We start from the raw sequence: 21719 nt of genomic DNA, 5'->3' as shown, positions 1-21719 counted from the left end.
GAATGCCACGGCCTCCCCGGCCAAGGTGATCCCCCCCTGCTCTGGGGCCCCAGCTTTATTTCCAGCACAGACGCCGGGAATCCAGCGCCACAGCAAGTTTAGCTCGGGGCTGCCAGAAAAGGCCCCTTCCCCGGAGGCTGCAGGGGCGTGTGGCTCAGGGGTGGGGGAAGATAAAACCTGATCCCCACCCTTCCCCCCGCAGCTACTGTCATAAACGGCTGCAAAAATAGAGCCCGGGCTGTTTTAACCACGGCCCAGCACGCAGCCTGGTAAACAAAGGAGCTGCACAGACCCAGGCAGCTGGGAGCAGCAGTAGCTTGGGACCACGGGGGGGGGGGGAGCAGGTATGTGCTGCCCCCTGCCGCACAGATGCTGCCAGCAGCCCTGGGCTCAAATTATAGGCAGGAGATAGATACCTCTGCAGCCCGGCTGTAGGACGTGCTGGTGGGAGGTGGATCAGAGCCGGAGGAGCAGACAGGCCCAGGGCTGCCTCGGTGGCTGTACAGCCATCATGGGGGGGGCTCTGTCCCAGGCATGAATCAGCCTAGGATATGGGTTCAAATTCAGCCTCTGCCGCTGCTTCTGCAGGCGACCCTGGGCCAGTCCCTTGCTTTCTGCCTGCAAAACACAGTTAGCGGCAGCCCCCTCTCCCAGAGGAGACATTCACCAACAGCAAATCCAGCCCTGCTGAGATCCCTAACCCCAACTTGCCCCTGAGCAGTGGGACAGGTCCCCACCACCACCTGCTTCCCCAGGCAGGGACCGTGCAGGGCCAAAATCCGCTTACGAAAACCTTTTATTGGTGCCAGGACTCATCTACAACCCGATCGGCAGGACAAGCAGGGGGAGGGGAACTAACAGAACCGCGCCGCGGTGACCGCGCACGCGGGTAACGGAAACACGTCGGACCTCTCTGCCGGCAGGGCGGGGGCTGAAGACAGTGCAGTGCAACAAAGGACGTCCATCAGTCGTCCCCCGCACCCTGGTGAAGCTACGCCCAGTGCAGCCATCAATGCCAGTTTGCTGCACGGGCAGCCTGGGGAAGGAGGGGGCCATCCCCCCATTCTGGCGGCTGAGAGGGGAGAGAGCTCAAAACACAAGTCCTGTAAAACCCCAAAACTGTTACATTTAAAAAACAAGCAGCACCCACAGCACCAAGGGGGCGAGGGCCGAGCCTGGCAGGGCACCCCCGGGACAGACGCACACTCACGGCTAGAACAGGGGGACAGGGAAGAGACTGAACGCAGGGAAAGGACGTGGTAAGCACCAAGAGCCGCTTCGCCCACTACATACCACGCTCCCGGGTCACGCTGGTGGTTGGGGACACAGCCTGCCTGGCAGGACCCAGGGCCGGGGACCTTCCAAGGGCAGGCTTTGCCAGAATAGGGCAGAGCCATTTGTTTGCTGCTCCCTGTCTTCCTAGGGCCCCTGGACAATGCCTCAGTCAGGCTTCCACCTCAAGGGGATGTGAGCACCTCCTATGCCGTTCCATGCACAAGCGTGCCCAGATCCAGGAGAAATGGCTCAGATGGGAAGGAAAATCTGAGCCAAGGCAGCCCTGAAGGAAGGGTCTTGGTGAGGTGCCCTAAGGAGTCCATCCCCAGGCTCCGCAAGCTGATATCAATCCCATGCCTGGGTGCTCATCCCCTCCCTGCCTTGATCTGTCTGTGGTGACAGGTTTCCAGGATGCAGCAGAAATGCAGCAACCAAAAAACAGCCACCAGATCCAGGGCTCCTTTGATGCTCACGTGTGAGCAGAGGGCAGGTGGATCCGTCACGTCCACAGCCCCTCTCCCGCCCTGGCGATAGGGCTGTCTGTACCCGAGGATGGGAGGAATCTGGGGGAAACCGGGAAGCATCAGGGACAGCCTAGGGGTCCTCCCAGCTACAAGGAGCCAAGCTCCCTGCTGCCATCACACACAGAAGCATCTCCCCTTCCTTTTGCCCCAAAACTGGTGCTGTAGAGCCAGGCTGCAGAGAGCTCCTCCCTTCTTCCAAACAGAACAGCAGCACAGGAAGAAGCCCCAGGTACAGCCTGGCTTTTGGAGGCGGGGGTCCTCCAGGCAGGAAGGCAAGAAAGAACAGGGCATGTTTTCCAAAGGCTGGATGCCTTTGGGTGCCAATACTGAGCTGTATCAGTCCTGCCTCCCTGGCAGACCGCGCACCCTGCAGCTCCAGGTGAAATCAGAGCTGGCAGAACCAAAACAGCATGAATGCAACGGCCAAAAATCCAGGCGCCTAAGGGCAGCAGGCATGTCTGGAAATGTGCCCGCATGCCTCCTGCCTCGGCCGTTCTCAGGACGAGACGGGGGAGAATGTCAGGAACTGTTTTGTGACCGCGCGGGGTGTGGGCTTAGGTTCCTCCAACTCTGCAGCCCAGCGGTGAGTCCAGGGCTGGCAGGCATTCAGGGCACACTCAAAGGGGGCAGAGTGCACTGCTATGGACTGATTTACTGCCTCCAATCTCACCTTGGGGTGGGGAAAGGTGCTTGAATAAATCTGACTATTTTTCAACCCCTTTCAATAAATCAAGGACTGCAGCGAAGGGTTAGAAGTCAGGCTTAGCATCCCAGCAGCTGGAAGCCAGCAGGATCCCTGCCTGGAGCATTTCCCCAATGCTCAGTCCAGCAGCAGCAATTCACAATCATCAGCTAATCCGTGTTCCCAATCCTTCTCCACCCTGTACCTCCTACTACCCTGGACACGAGGACAAGGCAGTACAGGAAAGCTCCTCCCTTCCTGTCCCAGCACTTCTGATGGGGAAGGAAGGGAAAACGGCTATTGCTGGGAAGACAGGGAGGCCAGGAAAGGGCAGGCACTCTGTGGGAGGTGCTTCTCAGCTGGCTCTCAATCAGCACCAGCGGAGATCCCTCCTTAACGAGCCCTCTGGGTCAGTCTCAGCCGGCCAGTGTCACAGAGCCAGGCTGCAAGCTGGGAGGTGCTTGCTGCATAAACTGGTGAATCAGCTCTTTCGCCAACCCCCTCCCTTGCTGAACCCGAGCCAATCTGTGACCTGATGCAGAGCAGCATTTCGGTGTTACAGTAGTGTTTCCCCCACGCCCAGGGAGGACACCTGCAGCTGGTTCATGGGGCTTGCATCCCCACGACCTGGCCAGCCCTGCCACCCCGTGCCGGAGCTCAAGGGAAGGATATGGTGGCAGGGTCATCCGGCGGGTGTTCGGGAGGGGGCTGGCACAGCTCGGCGCTCTGGCTCTGGAGAACAAGTACACAGACGAAGGTGCTGGCGTCACTGGGCTGGGCAGGGTGGGGCAGAGCTCAGCAGGCCGAAGGCAGTGAGTTGGGCTCCACCTTCAGTCCCTTGCTGGCGAGGAAGGCGTCCTGCTTGGGCTCACGACCAAGGAACTTCCTCAGCATGTCACAGGCGTCCACAGAGCCGCCAGGGTGCAGGATGCAGTTCTTGTAGTCCATGCCCACCTGCACGGACAGAGGTAGTGAGTGGGGTAGAGAGGGGCAGGACTGGGTGCATCCTGTGGGTCCCAGCCTGCAAGCACTGCACCTCCTCAGCTACAGGGGGTTTTCCAGCATGCTTTGTGCTAGCCAGCTGCCCACTCCACCCCTCTTCTCCAGCAGGGCAGATACAGGATTTCTCCCAGGAAGGGTGTGATATTTATCCCTGCTTTTATTCAGCTGCTTTTACCTTTCTCGTTTCCCCTCACCTTACAGTTCATGATGCCCTCCTGCTTGAAACGTGTGTGGAACATGTCCATGGAGTACACCTCGCTCCAGAGGTAGCCATAGTACTGGGCATCGTAGCCTCCGGCCAGGTGCCCAAATGTGGCTGGCATGTTTGTCCCTGGGGAAATGCGACAGATGGGCAGTGTCACATTTGTGGATCTCGGCAGGAGCCAGAGCACGATAGTGCCCTGAGCATCGGGGGGAGACATCACTGCTCCCACCACATGGGGTTTCCCCAGCCCAAGCCCCTGACCCACTCGCCCACATTTGGGGGTGGGGGGGTGGTTTCCATGGGGAGTGCCAACTACATGTGGCACTCCGGGGTCCCCCCTCCACTATGTGCCAGGCACTGAGGATGCAGGACTGAGATCCGCTGCCTTTGTTGGCTGGGGAAGTGTCTGGAGGCCTCACCTGACTCCAGTGCACCCAAGCTTCTGGGTAGAGAGAGACGCCTGCTTCTGCCCTGGTCAGGCAGTGCTGGACCAGTGAAGAGCCTGCTCTGGGAGATGCCAGAGCACAAGGGCCAGGCCAGGGGCAAAGCTCCTTCCCTTGATCCCATCGTTAGAGACCAGGCTGGCCATGCCAGGCAGGTCCTGCAGTGGCAGGGTTGAGGGGCAGGCAGGTACCTGGGGTGGCAGGGATGCCCAGCACCTCCTTGCATAGGCGGGCGAACACCTCAGCAGGGTCTACCTGTGTCTGGGTGTGCAGCACCTGGTCTACCTTTGCCAGGACGATCTGACGCAGGTTGAACAGCCCTGTTGGGGAGGAAGTAACAGTGTGACATGTGGTGTCTCTGTGGGGGTGCAGGCATCTGCACAGCACTGGGCTCAGGCTGGCTTCAAGTGCCTGTCCCCCTTCCACTATCTGCCAATACCCCTCAGCTGACCCCTGCCCGCCCCCAGCTTGGGGTCACCCTGGCAGCCCCAGCTCCCACCCCAGGGTGCCCCCTGCTACTTCAGCCCTGGGTCCTGGCCCTCAAGCCCCTCTGAGCCCTGCTAGCCCTCACTCTGCTGGCAGTGGTGACATAGGGGCTCCTTCCCCACCACCCTTCCCACTGGGCAGTCACAGCAGAAGGGCCAGGCTCTGCTGTGACCCTTCTGGTATTCCCAGGATGAGCCTCTGGGGCTGAGCAGACCCCCTGCCAAGCCCTGCACCTCTGCCTGAGCCAGCACCTACCGGTGTTTGCCTGCCGGGACTGGATGAGCTTCTCCAGCAGCTCGTCAGGGAGGGGGCTCCTAGTCTTGTAGTGCTGGGACATGCGTAGCAGTGGCTCCTTCTCCCACACCCAGTTCTCCAGCATTTGCGACGGCGCCTCCACAAAGTCCCGCTCCACGTGGGTGCCACTGAACATTGCGAACTCTGCCTGGGGGGGGTTGGGACAACATGCATGCACCACTGCAGCACTGACCTGTGCCAGCTCCCACAGGGCTCCAGCTTTCCCCTCCAGCATGGCCACGGTCCTCTTTCAAGGACCACCCATACACACTGTGCCCTTGTGAATTCCCTACCACTGCAGCACCCAGGATACCCCTTGCAGGGCTCTTCCCTGGCTGTAGAGCATGTCAGGGGCCAGAGCAGATGTTCTTGTAGGCTTTGCTGGATAAATGGCTGCAGAAGGGTCTGTAATCAATGCCCAAGGGCCCTGTTCTACCCTGCTCCAGTGAACACCCCATGGGGCACAGCAAGGAGAATCCCTCCAGCAAGCAGAACAGCCCCAGGTGCCCGTGAATAGGCCAATACTGCTGGCCCATGAAGAAGTGACCTAGTGTGTCATGGACAGAGGAAACCGCTTGTACCCAGCCAGTGCATCACTTCCCACCGCTGCTGGTTACTGCCCTAGCTTAGCCCAAGACTGAGACAGATGGAGAAAAGGGGGCTGCAGGTGAGGGTGGAAGGGCATCAGTACAACAGTGTGCATGGAGGAGCGCTGGGGGCTGTGGATCAGGATTGGGGTGGGGAGAAGAGTTGGCTGATTTGTCAGGGCAGGTCTGCCCAGCCTTGGTTCACACTGCCTGGTTCCAGGGGGAGGCAGCGATGGGCCAGCACTGTGCTTTTCCCTTCCCCACCCTGGCTGAGCCTCACCTGGGAGCAGAGCTGATGCATGACGTGCCCAAACTCATGGAAGTAGGTCTCCACCTCATCATGCTGCAGCAGGGAGGGTGCGTCGGGCGTGGGCTTGGTGAAGTTGGCCACCATAGCGGCCACTGATATCTGCCGGCTGGAGTCTGCCAGCAGGCAGCCAGGCTGCAGGCCGAAGCAGGCTGCGTGCCCGTATTTCCCTTCCCTGAGTGGGGAGAGGCTGTCAGGTGGATGCACCCTCAAATCAACCATAGCCTCTTCATGCCAAGCCACCAGCCAGGGCTGCAAGTGCCCTTGGAAGATAGTGAGAGCTGGAGGGTCTGCTACTTCCACTACAAGATGCCCTCAGCCTCCTTAGGAGTGCCCCCCACCAAGGTGCCACCTTCCCCTTGGCTGCAGCTGGGGTGGGGCTCACCTTGGGTACAGATCCAGGTAGAACTTGCCGATGGTCTCCCCCGAGGCACCGTCCTTCACTGTGTAAAGCTGGACATCCTCATGCCACACCTGGGCGCCCTCCTCCAGGTGGAAGCTGAGGCCCAGCAGCTCCTGGTAGATGTCGAGCAGGCCTGCAGTGACCACCTGCATAGGGAAGTACTCCTTCAGCAGGTTCTGGTCCACGCTGTACTTTGTTTCTTCCACCTGGTTCATGTAGTAGCGCATGTCCCAAGCATTGATGCGGTCGTCAAACACCAGGTCCCGTTTCTCACACTCTTTCTTCTTCAGCTCCAGGATCACAGCCCGCTCCTTCTCACCCAGAGGCTTCAGCTTCTGTGCCAGCTCATCTGCAGGGAGTGAGAGCTGAGTCACAGCATGTGGGCAGCACACGCCCAGAGCCACAGCCCCCACCTCTGAGCAGAGAGAGCCCTACCAAGGAAGGAGGCAACGGTCCTGCTGCTCTTGGCCATGTTCATCTCCAACACAAAGTCAGCATGTGTGTTGAAGCCCAGGAGCCCAGCTTTCTGAGCCCGCAGGTCCACCAGCTCCTTCAGGATCAGGCAATTCTCCTGTGAGCAGGATGCAGCAAGGGTGAGGGTCATGGAGGTGGGAGCATGGGACAGGGGGAGACACTTGCCCTGCAGAAGGAGGGAACAAGCACTCCTGGAAAAGCACCAGCCAGCAATTCTACCCATGCCTGGCCTGCAATCTTGAGATCCTCTCTTGGATGCAAAGCCTACACAAGGATTCCCCACACCCACGACCAGCCATCCAGGACCCAGAATAGACCTCATTCCCCACAGCCCACACTAATTCCTTTGCCAGCTGCAATGGCTGTTTGCATGACATGGAGTCTGCAGCCTGCCACGCACATGTCCCACATCACTGGGCAAGGCTGGGAAGAAACAGTGAGCTCCACTCCCCTCCTGCTGCTCTCAGTTGAACATTGGACCTCAGGGCTCCAGGTCAAGCAGAGTGTGGCACAGGACGAAACTGCTGGCCTGGCTGAGGCAGTGGGGGCAGCCTCCAGTCCTGCCTACCTCCTTGCACCGGGAGTTAAACATTTCTTCCACTTTCCTCCGGGTCTCAGGCACATAGCACTTCTTCAGGAGGGGAAAATAGTGTGGGTACTTCAGGGTGACCTTCAGCTTCCCATCGTCTGTTTTTTCCAAGGAGTTCAGGAAGTCCTCAGGCAGCCCCGCTAGGGAGAAGAGGACAGAAAAATGCAGCTGACTGCTAGAAGCTGTCACTCAGGCACCACCCAAACACTGCCTGCCACAGCACTCTGCTCCTTCCCTGGCACAAACCAGCTGCTCAAAGACTGCATGCAGGTATAAGAGGCCTCTGGGATAGGCTTACATGGCAGCCACTGCACAGCAGTTCCTGGACCACAGCAAGCCAAGGCTGGGCTGCCAGTTAATTCTTCCTGCAGACTGCAGCGGGAAGTGGTTGCTGGAAAGGAAGCTCCAAACAGGGGCTGCAGCCCAGACCCCCTCTTTGAGTGATGCACACGCCACGGCAAGCCCTAGGCTGGGGAAAGCACAACCCCCCCACCACAACCCTGTCCCTGTAAGTACTGAGCCTGGCCCTCACCAAGCTCCTCCTTGGAGAAGGGCAGGAAGGTGGTATCCTCATTGAGATTCTTATTGAAGTCAATGCAGAGCAGGCTCAGCTTCTTCTTAATGGTTTTGATTTTCTTTGCAAAAGAAGCAAGTGGAGATGAGCATGTCAGGCAGGGGAGGCTGAGTGGTACCTCCAGCTGGGCTGGCAGTTTTGCAACCCCAGCTCCCCCATGTTTGCTGTGGGTATTTCTCCAAGCAGGATGGCACAGTGCTGGCTGTATGCAGAGCCCTCAGCCTCAGTCTGGCTCGAGTCCACCACCCCCGGCACACCTGCTGTTGGCTGGCTAGAGCAGCTGCAGGTGACCAAGGCACATCCAGCCTCAAGCTTCTCTTCTTTCTCCCTCACTTCTATTTTTAACCCACCTCATGCCCTCTGCCGCTCGGCCCAGCCAGCTGCCGCTCAGTCCCTAACTGAGAGGGCTGCCCTCACCAGCTCAGGAAACCCAAGCCAAGCCTGCGTGCCATTTCCCAGCGCCAGCCCCTGCCTGCAGGCCTTAAGTTACTGTCACTCCCAGTTGGGAGCTGCTTTCCTGCCAATGCTGCTAATTAGGACTTCTCACCCCAGGACCCATCCAGACCCTTGGAGAAGTGCAGGAAGGGAAACCTGGGGCAAACCCCCCCAAGGTCACTCACTCAGCAAACTGGTGAGGGAGCCAGGGATACAGGCTGCCTATGCTCTGGTCTAACCACTAGACCCTGATCTTTAGCCCCATGGATGGGCCCAGACGGCTTTAGTTCCAGCCATCTCACCTCCTGCGTGTCTTCGGGGAGGTGCAAGCCATTTCTCTTGCCCAGCTTAATCAGCCTCTCCAGGTATCTCTGGGCTTCAGGCCTCAAGGATGCACTTTCCACTTTCTCCTGTAAAACAGACAGCCAGGGGCACTAGGAAAGGAGGCAGCAGTGCCCTGGAACCAACACTGGCTTGCCCACAGCCAGGGAGCTGACTGGGCAAGGCCTACATACTGTTGTAATGACTGCTGACCCCGAACAAGGCGGACGTCTCCTGCTAAAAGGACGAGACCTGAGAGCATAGTTACTGACAGGTCAATTCAGATGCAATCATTGCTTTCATCAGGGAACCTTCAAGGCAGTTTACAGATTTAAACCCACCCCCAGCCTTCAGAAGAAGCTGGTCAGCATCACTCCCCTTACTGTGCAGATGGGGAAACTGAGGCAAAGAGTGTGAGCACCTACCATTTCAGAGCCACAGAGGGAGTCAGAGCTGACAACAGGGCCTAGAACTGAACCCTCTGTCCTTCACAATGACAACTTGATCCTGTTACCCTGATGGGGCAATTGAGCATTAAACTGGACTTAATAGAGTCCCCTGGTACACAGAAGGGACTCACTGGCCCCCTGGTCCTCCCAGAAGCACTCTGCAGACTTCCTAATCAGACACTGAGCCCCTCTTGCCGTGGGCATGTGTTACCCCCATGCCACAAACCTGGAGCCAAACGATTCGCTGGTACACGTCCTGCCTCATGCTCATCTCCACGTCGAACTCCGAGAGCTTCTTGTCGGCCTCTGTGCTCGCTGTACGGATGTCTTTGCAAGGGGAGACGTGCTGGGGGAAGTCTAGCATGTTTCGGTGAACTGGAATGACAGAGCCAGGGGCTGAAGCTGTGGCAGGGCAGCTGGCCTCATCCTGATACCACACAGGCAAGGGATGCTTTGTGGAGGCAATGAAAACTGACAGCCCTGCAGGCTGACAAATGAGCCAAGTAGGAGAAGGCAAGTGATCCCACCAACCTGCCTCACTTCTGACCTGACAGGACCTCCCTCCCCCATGGCCTGCTCCGTCCCCAGTCTCTACAGTGATCCACTGGAAGTGGTGCAAGTTCCTTGGGGCAGGATTCTTGCTGTCTTACTGGTCTGGAATATATCACACAACCTTCTGGCTCTGTGGAAATTCAAAGATTTTAAGGCTGGAAGGGACCTTGCAAGATCATCAAGTCCAGCCCACCTGCACTAGGCAGAAAAGACAAATGGGGCAGGTGACGCCAGCGAGGTGACCGTCCAGTCTCCTCTTAAAGATTTCCAGGGTAGGTGACTACACCACCTCTGGAGGGAGCTTATTCCACAGTCTGGACACCCTGACTGTGAAGAAATTTTTCCTAATGTTGTGCCTGAAATGGTCTTCCAAGAGTTTGTGGCCATTACAACTGGAGCCCCAGTGAACAGCTGTTCGTCGAGCCCTTGATGTACTCCCCTGATGTGGCGGTCAGCTGCTACCAAGTCCTCTCTCAGCCTTCTCTTTTTTAAGCTGAAGAGACACAAGTCCCTCAGCCTTTCCTCATATGGCTTGCTGTGCAAAAGTCCCTGATCATACGGGTGGGCCCTTCTCTGGACTCTCTCAAGCTTTCGCACATCTTTGTTGAAGTGCAGTGCCCAGAACTGGATGTAGTCCTCCAGTTGCGGCCTCACCAATGCCGAGCGGAGCAGGAGAATCACTTCCTTGGTTTTACTGAAGATGCATCTGTTGACGCATGCCAGGGTATTGTTAGCCCTGCTGGCTACAGCTCATGGTCATGCGGTGGCCTGTTATTATCCCTGTGTCCCTTTCATTTGTGGTGCTGGCCAGTCTGGCACCACCGAGCCTGTAAGTTGGGGACTGTCCATCCCCAGGTGGAGCACTTTACACTGCTCAATGTTGAACTTCATCTGGTTCCGATATGCCCCATTTGCCAACCTGTCTCAGACAACTGCTCAGCATTTAAGATCCTACAAGGGGAAGGCAAAGTCTGTGTGGTTTATCTACCCTGACATGCTGAGATTGAGCGGGCATTTTGCTGACATCAGCTGCATTCATAAGCCTAGTGCAATTATTCCGTGCCACACGAGCCCTAGCTCCTAAAAACAAATATGTAGGTTAAAATAGAAAAAGGGGCTCAGATAGCCATGTGGACAGGTGTCAGCTCATAGGAGCTGGGGATGGAAAGGGTCTTTTATCCTAGTGGCAAAGAGGTTTCGCTGCCAGGAAGCTTTTCATGACAGTCTCATCCCGTTCCCCCTAGTTAGAGCCCCCAGATACAAAGGCTAATGAGAGGAAATCTGGAGACAGGCTGCAGCGGTTAAAGAAGAGAAGAGATGATTCCACAGACCAAAGACCTGAATCGACATCCAGCTCCTCATGAGAGCTGCCGAGATTCAACTGCGTCCTGTGCTTCCACGTACCCGTATACTCCACCTCCACGTCAGCCAGAGCCTTGAGGGTGTTCTCGTAGGAGACCTCGCCCTGCTCCTGTGCGCCCACGCGGTCGTACACCTGCTTGGTCCTTTCCACGAGCTCCATGGTCATGTTCTCGATTTGCTCAGCTGTCAGGTTCCATCGCAGCCGGTTGGCGACGGGGCAGTGGGACTGGTTGTGCACAACGCTGCCTGAGAGAGCCACAAACAATGCTGGGTCACCAAGGGGAAAATTCACCAGCAAATCTCCTGGTGGGGCGGGGGGCAATGGACAGGAAAATGCAGGCAGCATCGCAGACCGCTGCAAGCAGGAAACCCAGTCAGGTTCAACCCAGGCGCGGTCAGAAACCTTCCAGCTGCCGCCGACAGCCCCCTCCACGTCCGGCGACCGCTGAGCAGACACTCAGCCTGCTCGTTCCCACCGCCCCCACGTATGGAGACAGGCTGAGAGACCTGGGCTTCTTTAGTCTTTGCCCCCCTTTACTCCCCACTGGCTCCCATCCTTCCCCTTTGCCCCCCACTCTGGTTCCCATCCCCCCTTTTGCCCCCTCCCCCACTGGCTCCCACCGCCCCGTGCCCCCCCACTGGTTCTCATCCCCCCTTTTGGTCCCCCCGCAGCGGTTCCCACCCCAGGGGTACCTGTGGGGGGGGCCATGCCAGTGGGGCCTGCTGGTGCCGTGCAGGCGGCTCCACGCTCACAGGGACATGTGTCCTTAGCCACAACCACAGAGAGGAGGGGGTGGAGCAGGCAGGGGAGGATTCTGGGACGCTGGAGGACTGGCGCGGGGGGAGAGCGGGCGGACCTCGATCCTCAGATGTGGGGGGGCAGTCTGGGGAGATGCAATAGCATCACCAACCCCCGTCCCCCGCCCCCCGCCCACTCCAAGCCAGGGCAGGGGCCCAACCCTGGCTCCTATTGGGTATGCGCTGGGTGGGGGGGGCCCACGAAGTATGGTCCCCCCCAGCAGGGGGAGCCAGCCATGTCTCTATGGTACACAACGCGACATATTGCCTCGTCTCCCACAACGTCTCACTAGCAGCACTTCCGCCCCTATGACCTCACTTCCCGTTCCGCCAGGGAAGAGGACGGCGCGCAAGCGCAGAGGAGGAGCGGGCGCCTTGGCGCCTGCGCAGTGTGGCGGAGGCCGAGGGGGCGGGGCCGGTCGGGTCGTCGTGCGCCTGCGCAGTGCGGTGCGGGCTCTGCTGGGGCGAGCGCGGCTCGGAGGTGGCTGGTGAGCGGGGGGGGGGAGAGGGGCGGAGCTGACACCCTCCCCCCGAGGGGGCGCCCGGGGGGGATGCGTGTATGTGTATCCCCCCCGGTGGGGCTGTGTTGCGGGCACGTGTGCGTGCATACGTACATGTGCGTGTCTGTACATGTGTGCATACGGGCGTGTGTGAATGTGTGTGCACCTGCATGCACGTGAGCATACGTGTCCTTGCGTGCGTGTGTGCCTGCCCACACGTGCAACTCCATGTGCGCGTGTGCGCACATATCCACGCGTGTCTGTGAGGGTGCACGCGTGTGCACATCTCCTCGCTCCAGTCCTGCTGCGCGTGCAGATTTCTCCATTTTCCCCAGAGCGTGTCCAGGCAGGACCGCACGTCCTGCTCCGCGCAGGGACGGACGGACGGATGGCGGCTTTTCCGGCCCCGCCGGGCCCCGAGGACCGAAGCGCGCTTCGCTGGGCATCTCGGCGCGGCCCTCAGTCACGGCCGCGCTGTTGGGTTTTCATCCAGCAGGGTCGGGGTTCAGCCTCGTTTCTTTGCGGGGAAAACCGGGGCGCTGAGCAGCCCCCAGGGCTCTCGCGAGCCTGCGCGCAGCCGGGAACCCAGCAACAGGAACAGAACCAGGTCAAAGGCAGCAAATAGGCCGCCCGCCACATGGAGCTGCCCTTGGGGACCTTCAGGCGTCCGCTTGGGGAACTGCCAGCGACATGCGATGACTGCCCATGGTGCAGCGCAGCGCAGGTGTCTTGTCATTGTGGGGGGGTGGATCCTGAATCATGTTGGGACCAAAGCAGTGATGGCTGACTCTGCTCCGGGGTGACCCGTGTCGCTTTGCAGGACACTGTCGTGATTATTTTTTAGTTGCATTTTGGTTGAAACTCAGCTGATCCTGTCTGGCTGCCTGCTTGGGATGCTCCAGAGGCCCTTGGGTGTGAGTTCGGAGTTGTGCAAAAGCTAGAATAACTGGAGTGCATATGGGTTAGTAAGCACAGGGGACAGCAGATGCTTCTCCCAGCTCTGCTGTTGAGTTTCGGCTCAGCTTCTCCTGAAATGCAGAAGAGTTGCGCAGCACAGGGCTCCGGTCTAGCCACAGCTTTGAGCCTTCGGTGTCCCACGTTGCCCAGTCCTCCCCTGTCAGGGAGCCTCGCTGTTTTGCCGCGTTACTTATTGCACCCTCCTCCGGCTGCAGACACTTCTTCGGGGGAAGTCAGAGAGTAGACGTGCGGAATGGCGGACAGAAAGCGCCTGGCCTATTCCATCATCCAGTTTCTACATGACCAGCTGCAGAACGGGGGGCTCTCTCCCGACGCCCAGGAGAGCTTGGAAGGTAGGCGGCTGTGTGCTATGCCCTAGCCCTGCCTCCCTCCCTGAGCTGGGCTGCCCTGTCCAGGGCTCAGCATCTCCGATGGGCTTCTTGCTTGGTTGTGCAATTCACCTCTGGCCTAATACTGATGGTTTCCTAATAACCATGTCCTGCGTGAGCCCTCACAGCTCTTGGTGTGTCACAGGGAGAAGAGCAGCTTTCCAAACCACTTGCTAGGGGAGCAGCCAAAAAATATGACCATGTCCTGAGCTCACTCTGACCAGTGCCAGCTGGCTAGTAGTTGTCCTTTAGCAGCAGGACTGGGATTTTTCCCATCAGCATCCTGAGTCCAGACTCCAGGGGAGTGGGGTGGGGTTGAAACACAGCTCTAGAAGGCAAGAGGAAAATCTAAGTGTCCCCCTCTTTCCCCACCCAGTTGCGATCCAGTGCCTGGAGACGGCATATGGTGTGTCCATGGAGGATCAAGGGCTGGCCGTGTCTCAGACCCTCCCTGAGATCTTTGAATTTGCTACAGGAAGGGTGAGTGTCTTGCGGGGCAGAGCTGTGGATTCAGGATTGCTGTGAAAATGGCACATGTGGCTCAGTTTTGAGGCTGCACTGTCCCCGTGGGGGAGTTGGTGCTGGTGGCGTTTTGCTATGAAGGACCCAGCCTTGCAGGGGATTGTAACGTTGGTTTGTAGCAGATGCGGGTGACACTAAATTATGCCTTTCTCTGCCCTTGGTGTTTACAAGGAATCTCAGGACAGCAGGACGAGCTCCGAGCCAGTCACCCCTTCTGAAGAGGATGTCACTGAAGCTGAACATCTGAAGACTGAAGGTTGCTTGCTTGAGGGAGCCGCGTGGGCTGGGCTGAGCATGGGTGTGGGTGATGGAGGGGGGTATGCAGAGTAGAGGGAGGGGTCCCCTCACAAGGGGTCGGGGTGTGCTGTGCCGGAGCAGGCGCTTCTCCCTGTTCTACACAGTTCCTTCTGAACTGGGGTGTGGAAACTGGGCGCCACGATGCTTGCCATCTGTGAAGAACCGAAGGGCCAGATCTAAGCCAGTGCAGGTACCACAGGTGGTAGGATGTTGCTGCCCTGGTCACGGTCCTGTTGGGAGCCTGCTGGGTTTGCCCGAGCTGTAGCTATAATCTGGAAGAGTGTTGGGGAAGTTGTTACCTTCTCCTGGTGCACAGTTTGCCTCCTGTGTGGCTCCACTTTCCTGCCATGTTAGAGCAGAATGGGCCCTGAATGGAAACCCTGCCCATTCTCTGACAGCCTGGCTTGATGGGTCTGTGGCTGGGAGTAGTGAGAAAAGCAGTAGTGAGAAGCCTCGATGGTGCCTTCAAAATGGGGAAGTAGAATCCATGTGCAAACTGGCAGGTTCCCTTCTGACATGGCTGGTAGCTTAGAAGCACCGTCATACCAGGACCAGCACGGTTTCCACAACAGACTTATCTGCACTGTGTATGAACAGATCTCCTGCTTACTTGTGTTCTTAGGCACTGGGAACAAGCTAGAGCTTTCAGTCTTATATCCCTGCTCCTTTTCTCATCGTTTTCTTTTTTCTAAACAGCCGCTTGGAAAGCTTGAGACCCTGCATCATCGTGGTGGGGTTTTGCCAAGTTTTAACTTATTATAGCAACACTATTTTTTTCCTTTTCAGGAAACGAGCAAATGAAGGCTGAAAACTTTGAAGCTGCCGTGTCGTTCTATAGCAGAGCGATCGAGTTAAATCCATCCAATGCCGTGTATTTTTGCAATAGGTACTGGCAGGGATCTTGGTCCTCATGTTTTAGGCTCTGTGCCTTTCCCTCTGTTGGTAGGATGCTAACCTGGCCAAACCCTTGATCTGACTCCTATCGGGCTGTTCTTGGTTTAGCAGAATCAGAGGGTACATGATGAACTTTGTGCTGATCTTCTGTCAGCCGTGTGAAACTGGCCACTAAACAGGGCCTGGGTGTGAAAACTAGCTCCAAGAAGCACTTTGAGCTATGGAGTGGTCCATCATGCTGCCTGATATGATGTAAAATAGCTCTTTCTCATCGAGGTAGGCAGCTTGGATTGGAAAGATCCATCATACCAGAACAGCAAAACAAAACCTGAGCAGACTGAAGGGATTTTTCAGAGAGGTTCATGCGCTGCTGTGTGCCCAGCACGCAAAATAACTTACAGGGTTCGGCAAAAGGCGGTTAAGTGGGAGATGTTCGTTGACTGAAACAGACTTTGGGACAGACCTCTTTCCCCCTAGCTTAAACACACAGTTGCTGTAATGGCATGTGTGCACATGGCTGTTGAGATAACCTCATCACACACATCCTCGACTCCTAGAACATGAGGGTTGGAAGGGACCTCAGGAGGTCACATCTAGACCAATGCCCTGGGGCCATCCCCAACTAGATCATACCAGCCAAGGCTTTGTTCAAGCTGGGCCTTAAAAACTTCCAAGGATGGAGAATCCACGAAGTCTCTAGGTAACTCGTTCCAGTGCTTCACCACCCTCCTAGTCTTTTCAGGGGTGCAGGTGCCCAACTTTTTTGCAGGGGACCTGGAGCAGAGTTCAGGCCCAAAAGCTCTTTCTATGCCTTTCCTCCAGGGCTGCTGCCTACAGTAAATTAGGGAACTACGCTGGAGCAGTAAGGGACTGTGAAAGAGCCATCAGCATCGATCCAAGCTACAGCAAAGCCTATGGCAGGATGGGGTAGGTCCTCGGCAGTGCTTCTCTTGGAGAAGCTTTCACCTCCAAATGGTTGCAGGGTCTGTGATGGTGACACCCATCAGTGGTGTTCTACCCACGCTGCTGTGCAAAGCATAGCTGGTGCTTGCCTGTCCACCTCTGGGTATGTAAGTCATTGTCCTCTCTTCCTTGTGTTGCTGGCAGGTTGGCCCTTTCCAGTTTAAGTAAGCACACAGAAGCTGTGGAGTACTATAAAAAAGCCCTGGAGCTGGATCCGGATAATGACACATACAAGTCAAACCTGAAAATAGCCGAACAGAAAATGAGAGAGACCCCCAGTCCGGTATGTTTCTCCTTTGCTCTCCAAATAAGCTAAGCAAAGCATCAGGATGTTGGGGAGGGAAGAGATGTCTTCACTGTTGAAGTCCAGCTGTCGGTCATTAGTGTCTCACTAGGACATGGGTACTGTTGGCTTGGGTTAAGTCTGGAGCATGGGTTTAACATGAAATTGGAGGAAAAAGAGTTCCTAGAGTCTACCGTATTCCTACTAATCACTGAGAATAACTTCCTTACAGTGCCCTGAGCTCAGGCATGATAGCTGGGAAATAAAACTGACTAGAAAAAGCAAAACTAAAACATTGAGTATAGCTGCCTGAGACAGCATTACCTTTTACTGCCATTTAGTTTTAAGAGGAAATATTTGAAATCTCTCCCTTTTATACCAGTCATAATTAGCATGAGGGAAGGGTCTTTTGTAGTCTGATTTTTACCTTAAATATCACTTGAAGAGAAGAAAATCTTGCTGTAATGTGGCCTTAAAACTAAAGTCCTGTTTTGGTCTTTAGTATAACTGAGACTCAATCTTGCAAGCCTTAGTGTATGTGGGTGCTGGATCTTTGCAAGAGTATAAACACAGAACCTTAAGTCAGGATTGTGCTTGGCTTTGTCATGGTTTAAGTGGCAAGACTTTATGCAGAACAATTTGCACCTGTAGCAGAGAACAGAATAAGCTGCATTCTGCTTTGAGGCACACCCCTTGGATCAGTGGCAGGGGACATCTTAAGGCATTAGGAGGTGCTCTGATTTGTCCTCGTGTCTGACTGCATGGCGTTGTGCTTTCCTCTTGCAGACTGGAGGTACGGGAGGGTTCGACTTAGCCGGCTTGCTGAACAACCCCAGCTTCATGAGCATGGTGAGTGTGTGTGTGGTAAAGCATGGTCAGTTTGCATTGGATCTGTCTGGAATGAAGCAAGCAGTGGGCTTCCATTCAATTCAGACCCCTTTGCAGAGGCTGAATGTGCATCTTATTAAGGCTACAGAGCCAAGCCATACTTGGAGGCTGTTCACTGCAGTGCAGGAGGGACGGGAGCACTCTGTGTTCCCAGCTTTGGCCTGGGCATTGTGCTATTTGCACCCATGTTCTGCTACAAGTGAAAATTGTTCTGCATAAAATCTTGCTCTCTGGCAGTGCTTCCCTGTTAACACAGTTTGAAGCATTTTTGTCATTGGGTTGCCAGCAGAGTCCAGCGGCCCATCGATTGTCTGTCTGCACAGGTGTTTCTGATGGGGTTGGGGTGGTGCAGGTACTAAGGTGACAGTTGACAGCCCAGAGGTTGCAAGTTTGAGGCTAGAGTAGAAGCACTCGCTGCGCAGCCATGTCAGAGTCCAACGAATCTACAAATTCTGCTAAATACCGTGTGACAAAGACAAAGACACGCAAAGAAAGGATGGCCGGGAATATGAGCTGTTTTCTTTTTTTTTTTTCTTTTCAAACAGGCATCTAACCTCATGAACAACCCACAAGTGCAGCAGCTGTAAGTACAATCCCACCTCATTCTTTCTCCACGTCACTGTCTTCAGGCTTTGGGTGAGGCTGGGCGTGGGTACTGGAGGGAGACTTGGGTTAGAAACACAGCTGTAGGTGTATAAAAGCTGGTTCTGCCACTGATTGCTTGTAAGACCTCGGGCAGGCCCCTTCACATCTGTTTCTGTTCCTCACTGGTTGAAAAGGGGTAAGGAGGGATGTGAGGATAAATTCATGGATGTCTGTGTGGTGCCCACATGTCTAAATGCTCAAATGAGGCTCCTGAGGGGTTGACCAGGGGTTCAACAGTAGAAATAAGGGTGAGGGATGTGACTCTGCTAATCCTACCAGAGATTGTGGCTTTTCATGCTGCTGTAGAAACCTTGCCTAGGATTCACATTTAATCCCTAGCCAGTAAGTCATTTCTCCTCTCAGTCATGAAGCTAATACATAACTCGCTATCCTCGTCCCTCCTCAGGCTCAGTGACATCTCTCTTCTTTTATTCTGAGCAACTGATGATTTTTTGCAGCATGTCTGGGATGATTTCTGGTGGCCATAACCCCATGGGTGCCACGGGCACCAGCCCTTCTGCAAACGACCTCGCCAGCCTTATCCAAGCGTGAGTAGAACACAAGGCTTTTGTTCCCCTCCAACCACCTGCATGCATTTCAGGTGCCTTGGTCAAAAGTCAAAGCATCATATGATAATAGAGCACCTTCAGCAGAGGCCACCTCATCGCTGCTTCCCAGTAGCCTTTTTCCCACTACTCGTATAGGGCAGGCGGTGGTTCTGCTGCCTGGGGTCTTTTGCCCTGGGAACAGCCTCTGCGCTCTAGGCCGTCCTGAGTTGTGCGGTGTTTTCTCTCTTTCCAGAGGCCAGCAGTTTGCTCAGCAGATGCAGCAGCAGAACCCAGAGCTAATAGAACAGTTACGAAGCCAGATCAGGAGTCGAACCCCTAGTGCCAGCAATGAGGATCAGCAGGAATGAACGTACCAGGTGTGATTAAGTTCAGAGCCCTGTGCTCCAGTGGACCCGGGCTTGATGCAGGGTTCTGTCCCAGGCTATGGAAGAGCTGCCTTGGGTTCTTGAACAACTGACTTGCCCTGTTCTCTCTGTCTTTGCCCACTTGTCAAATGGTCCCCACATCCCTGCCCCTTGGAGAGGGGTAGAGGGTTGGCATTGTGAAGTGTGTGGAACATTACTGCTGCACAGCTTGCTTACGTACCCTTTGCTGGCCAGCAGACAAAGGAGGCCTTGCTGTCTGCAGTGCAGGGGGATCACTAATTGAATGTAAGAGGGAATTAAAGTGTAATTCAGTTTTAACATGAAAAAAATCTAGAAATGTTTTTTTAACCTAAATTGACATTTTAATTGAACTGAAGGGGGAGACTTTAAAAGAAGGCAGCCCTGTAAGTCGTCTTGTCTCCCTGTCTTTGCAGTGCTGCCCGTGGGAATTCTGTCCTTCTACCAAAACTGGAAGCCATGTGTGTGTTGCCATTTCTCAAGTCGGAAACGTCCAAGAGGAAAACAAACAAGCAAACAAAGGAAGGCCGGTCCCCCTGCACCTGCATGTTAGAGCCGGATTCTTGTCTTCTCCCTTGTGTCTTTGCTCTGCTTCCAAATCCTTCCCTTTCCCTTTCTGGAAGATCCAGCATGGTGCAACCACAAACCAGCATCCATCGCCTTTTCTAGAAAACTCTGAAAATGACCTTGTTCCCTGGGGGGGTGCTAACCCATTCCTAAGGATGAAGTGCTCTCCGGTGTCAGAAGTCTTCACCCTCCTCGTCTCCCTTCTCCTTTGAGGGAGCTTTCAAGTCCCCTCTCTAAATCCTTCCATTGCAGCTAAAAGAAGCTGATGTTCTAACCCAGCCCCTGGGTGGTCATCACCTCCTCGCACCCAGGTGCTGGGGCCCGTCAGTCAAGTTCCCTGCATTTCTCATTCAGGTCGGTAGTAATGTCGGCAGTTTGTCCACGTGGGGTGATGTCAGTGGATACCTCTGAAAGGCTTTTGTGAAAGTGCGTGTGTTTTGGGGGCAGGCTGCATAGTGCAAGACCACTCTCTGTGACTACTTCATACTGAGCATCTTTTGATACACTTTCCAGTTTGTTTTTTTTGCCAGCGATGACAGTCTGTCTAGTGTGTAAAGAAAGGAAGAAATCATGGCTCTATCTTTGTAACTCTCTCTGTGAGGTAGTGGGGTGGGTGGAGGGGGTGGGAGAGGGGGAAGGAGGAACACTGGAGTCCTCTTATCTATTTTTAACAGTTGTTGGGGGAATTTTTTGTTGTTGTCTCTGCATGTGAGCGATTAGGAGACGGGCTTTGGGGGTAGTGAGGAAAGGGAGACAAGGCCGATTTTACAGGGACTCTAGACCCCTACTGCTTGGGGTTATGACCTGGGAATAAAACTGCTGTTTGTGTCTGTGAGATACTGAGTGATCACTGCCTGGGCTGAGGGACTGACAAGGAACACTTGTGCCCCAGTGTGGGCTGCATGAGAAGGGGAGGAGACGAGCATAACTTGCCTCAGCACCTCTAGAGTCACCAGCCCTACTAATAGCCCAGCTGTGGGGTGACTCCCAGGGGTTAGTGAGTCCCCTGAAGAGTCTCTAGGAAGGGTTTTTATAAAGCTGGGAGTGACAACATGTAATATGGGGGTGGGAGTGTAAAGGCAGTGCTGGAAGGTGCCCTGTGGGGTTTGGGAGCCTGTTGGTGGGAGGGAGGGAGGGAAGGGAGATGTTTGCAGATACCTGACTAGGAAACAGAGGTTTATAAGCACTCCTTTTTAACATGGCCACACGGTCAGTGTATCTCACAGAGAATAAACTACTTGGACACTCGGCTTTGTCATCCCTTTTGTCCACGGAGCACAGCCCTAAGCCGCAGGTGCTGAATGCCTGGCACAGGCTCTTCCTTCAGGTTCTCATCCTGGGATTGATAGTGCCCGGGTCGCCTGCTGCAGGGGCCTGCACCAGAGGCTGGCAACACCCTCCAGCCTCCCTGGGTTTTTACCTTCCCACCTCCCCTTCTAGATGCTTGTTTTGCTGCTGGAATGTTTCCTCCTTGGTGCTTTCTGCCACAGCAGGGCAGGGAGAGCCTTGGCTTGTTTCTGTTATAATGAATAACGAGCTGGCAGGTAGAAGGCTGTGGCTCCTAGAAACCCATTTCTCCATCTGTTCCCTGGAGTCCCCTTCACTGGATACTTCGGGACATCCTGGTCTTCTTTGCGCCATGCTGCCTCTCCATCCGTCCTGTGTCTGACGCAGCTCAGGCATGGAAATTAAGCTAGCGGATTCCACTGTTTCTAGCTGAGAGTCTCGAGTTCTCGTAGGTGGCAACTGTACTGCAGCCTTTTGGGAGTGTTACCACTTGGAGCTTGACCTGGTCTCAGCAATTCTAATTCATGACAGCTGCCAAAACTCCCAGTGATTCTTGCATGGACAGCTTCTCCACTGCAGTTTAAGGGTAATTTTCTTGATTGTTTTAAAGGCATCATCAAGTTGCATCTCCTCATCCTGTGTGGAGATGTGTTCACAACCCATGTCCTAGATTTCTGCCAAGGAATGGGATGGATGTTCAATGCTATTTATTTTCCTTTGCGGATCTGGGGGTTTCATGTGGCCAGTCCTGCTCCTGTCCCTTTGTAGAGCAGGCTTTCCCCTGTCTCTGTGGTGCTCTCGCAAAGCAGTACT

The 21719-nt window shown here is 55.4% G+C and overlaps 2 protein-coding genes across 4 annotated transcripts; one reads left to right on the top strand and one right to left on the bottom strand.

The window, feature by feature from the left end:
* Positions 1-778: 778 nt before the first annotated feature.
* Positions 779-11801, bottom strand: THOP1 (thimet oligopeptidase 1). 2 transcript variants are annotated; one of them, XM_090027943.1, is made up of 13 exons: positions 11658-11801; positions 11007-11210; positions 9277-9425; positions 8583-8690; positions 7804-7906; positions 7251-7411; positions 6644-6779; positions 6191-6557; positions 5779-5980; positions 4873-5059; positions 4323-4451; positions 3678-3814; positions 779-3435 (listed from the first exon to the last, which is right to left on the bottom strand). In XM_090027943.1, the coding sequence occupies exons 1-13, from the start codon at positions 11671-11673 to the stop codon at positions 3277-3279; spliced, it is 2058 nt and encodes a 685-aa protein (XP_089884069.1). In that variant the 5' UTR covers positions 11674-11801; the 3' UTR covers positions 779-3276. The 2 variants fall into 2 exon arrangements, 1 of the variants encoding a protein (XP_089884069.1); XR_016439199.1 differs by lacking the exon at positions 779-3435 and having other exon boundaries at positions 4108-4451.
* A 309-nt stretch (positions 11802-12110) lies between these two features.
* On the top strand, positions 12111-20454 carry SGTA (small glutamine rich tetratricopeptide repeat co-chaperone alpha). 2 transcript variants are annotated; one of them, XM_090027955.1, is made up of 12 exons: positions 12111-12250; positions 13435-13572; positions 13985-14088; positions 14302-14386; positions 15214-15313; positions 16144-16248; positions 16429-16567; positions 17354-17416; positions 18001-18038; positions 18559-18648; positions 18902-19025; positions 19469-20454. In XM_090027955.1, the coding sequence occupies exons 2-11, from the start codon at positions 13473-13475 to the stop codon at positions 19014-19016; spliced, it is 939 nt and encodes a 312-aa protein (XP_089884081.1). In that variant the 5' UTR covers positions 12111-12250; positions 13435-13472; the 3' UTR covers positions 19017-19025; positions 19469-20454. The 2 variants fall into 2 exon arrangements, with proteins under 2 accessions (XP_089884081.1, XP_089884082.1); XM_090027956.1 differs by lacking the exon at positions 17354-17416.
* The last annotated feature ends 1265 nt before the right edge of the window (positions 20455-21719 follow it).

The sequence above is a fragment of the Crocodylus siamensis genome, chromosome 14 (genome assembly GCF_052110815.1).
Source record: "Crocodylus siamensis isolate JL-2025a chromosome 14, ASM5211081v1, whole genome shotgun sequence".
In the NCBI taxonomy this organism is placed as follows: domain Eukaryota; kingdom Metazoa; phylum Chordata; order Crocodylia; family Crocodylidae; genus Crocodylus; species Crocodylus siamensis.
The sequence above is the reverse complement of the archived record's forward strand: the minus strand, read 5'-3'. Positions and strand labels throughout refer to the sequence as shown.

Coding starts and splice junctions, on each gene's coding strand:
- THOP1 (XM_090027943.1), bottom strand. Junction 7,907..8,582: donor TCCCCGAAGACACGCAGGAG/GTGAGATGGCTG, acceptor TCTTTTGCAAAG/AAAATCAAAACCATTAAGAA. Junction 5,060..5,778: donor TGCATCAGCTCTGCTCCCAG/GTGAGGCTCAGC, acceptor AACCCCCCCCAG/GCAGAGTTCGCAATGTTCAG.
- SGTA (XM_090027955.1), top strand. CDS start 13,473: ATGGCGGACAGAAAGCGCCTGGCCTATTCCATCATCCAGTTTCTACAT. Junction 14,387..15,213: donor TGAACATCTGAAGACTGAAG/GTTGCTTGCTTG, acceptor TTTCCTTTTCAG/GAAACGAGCAAATGAAGGCT. Junction 15,314..16,143: donor GCCGTGTATTTTTGCAATAG/GTACTGGCAGGG, acceptor CCTTTCCTCCAG/GGCTGCTGCCTACAGTAAAT.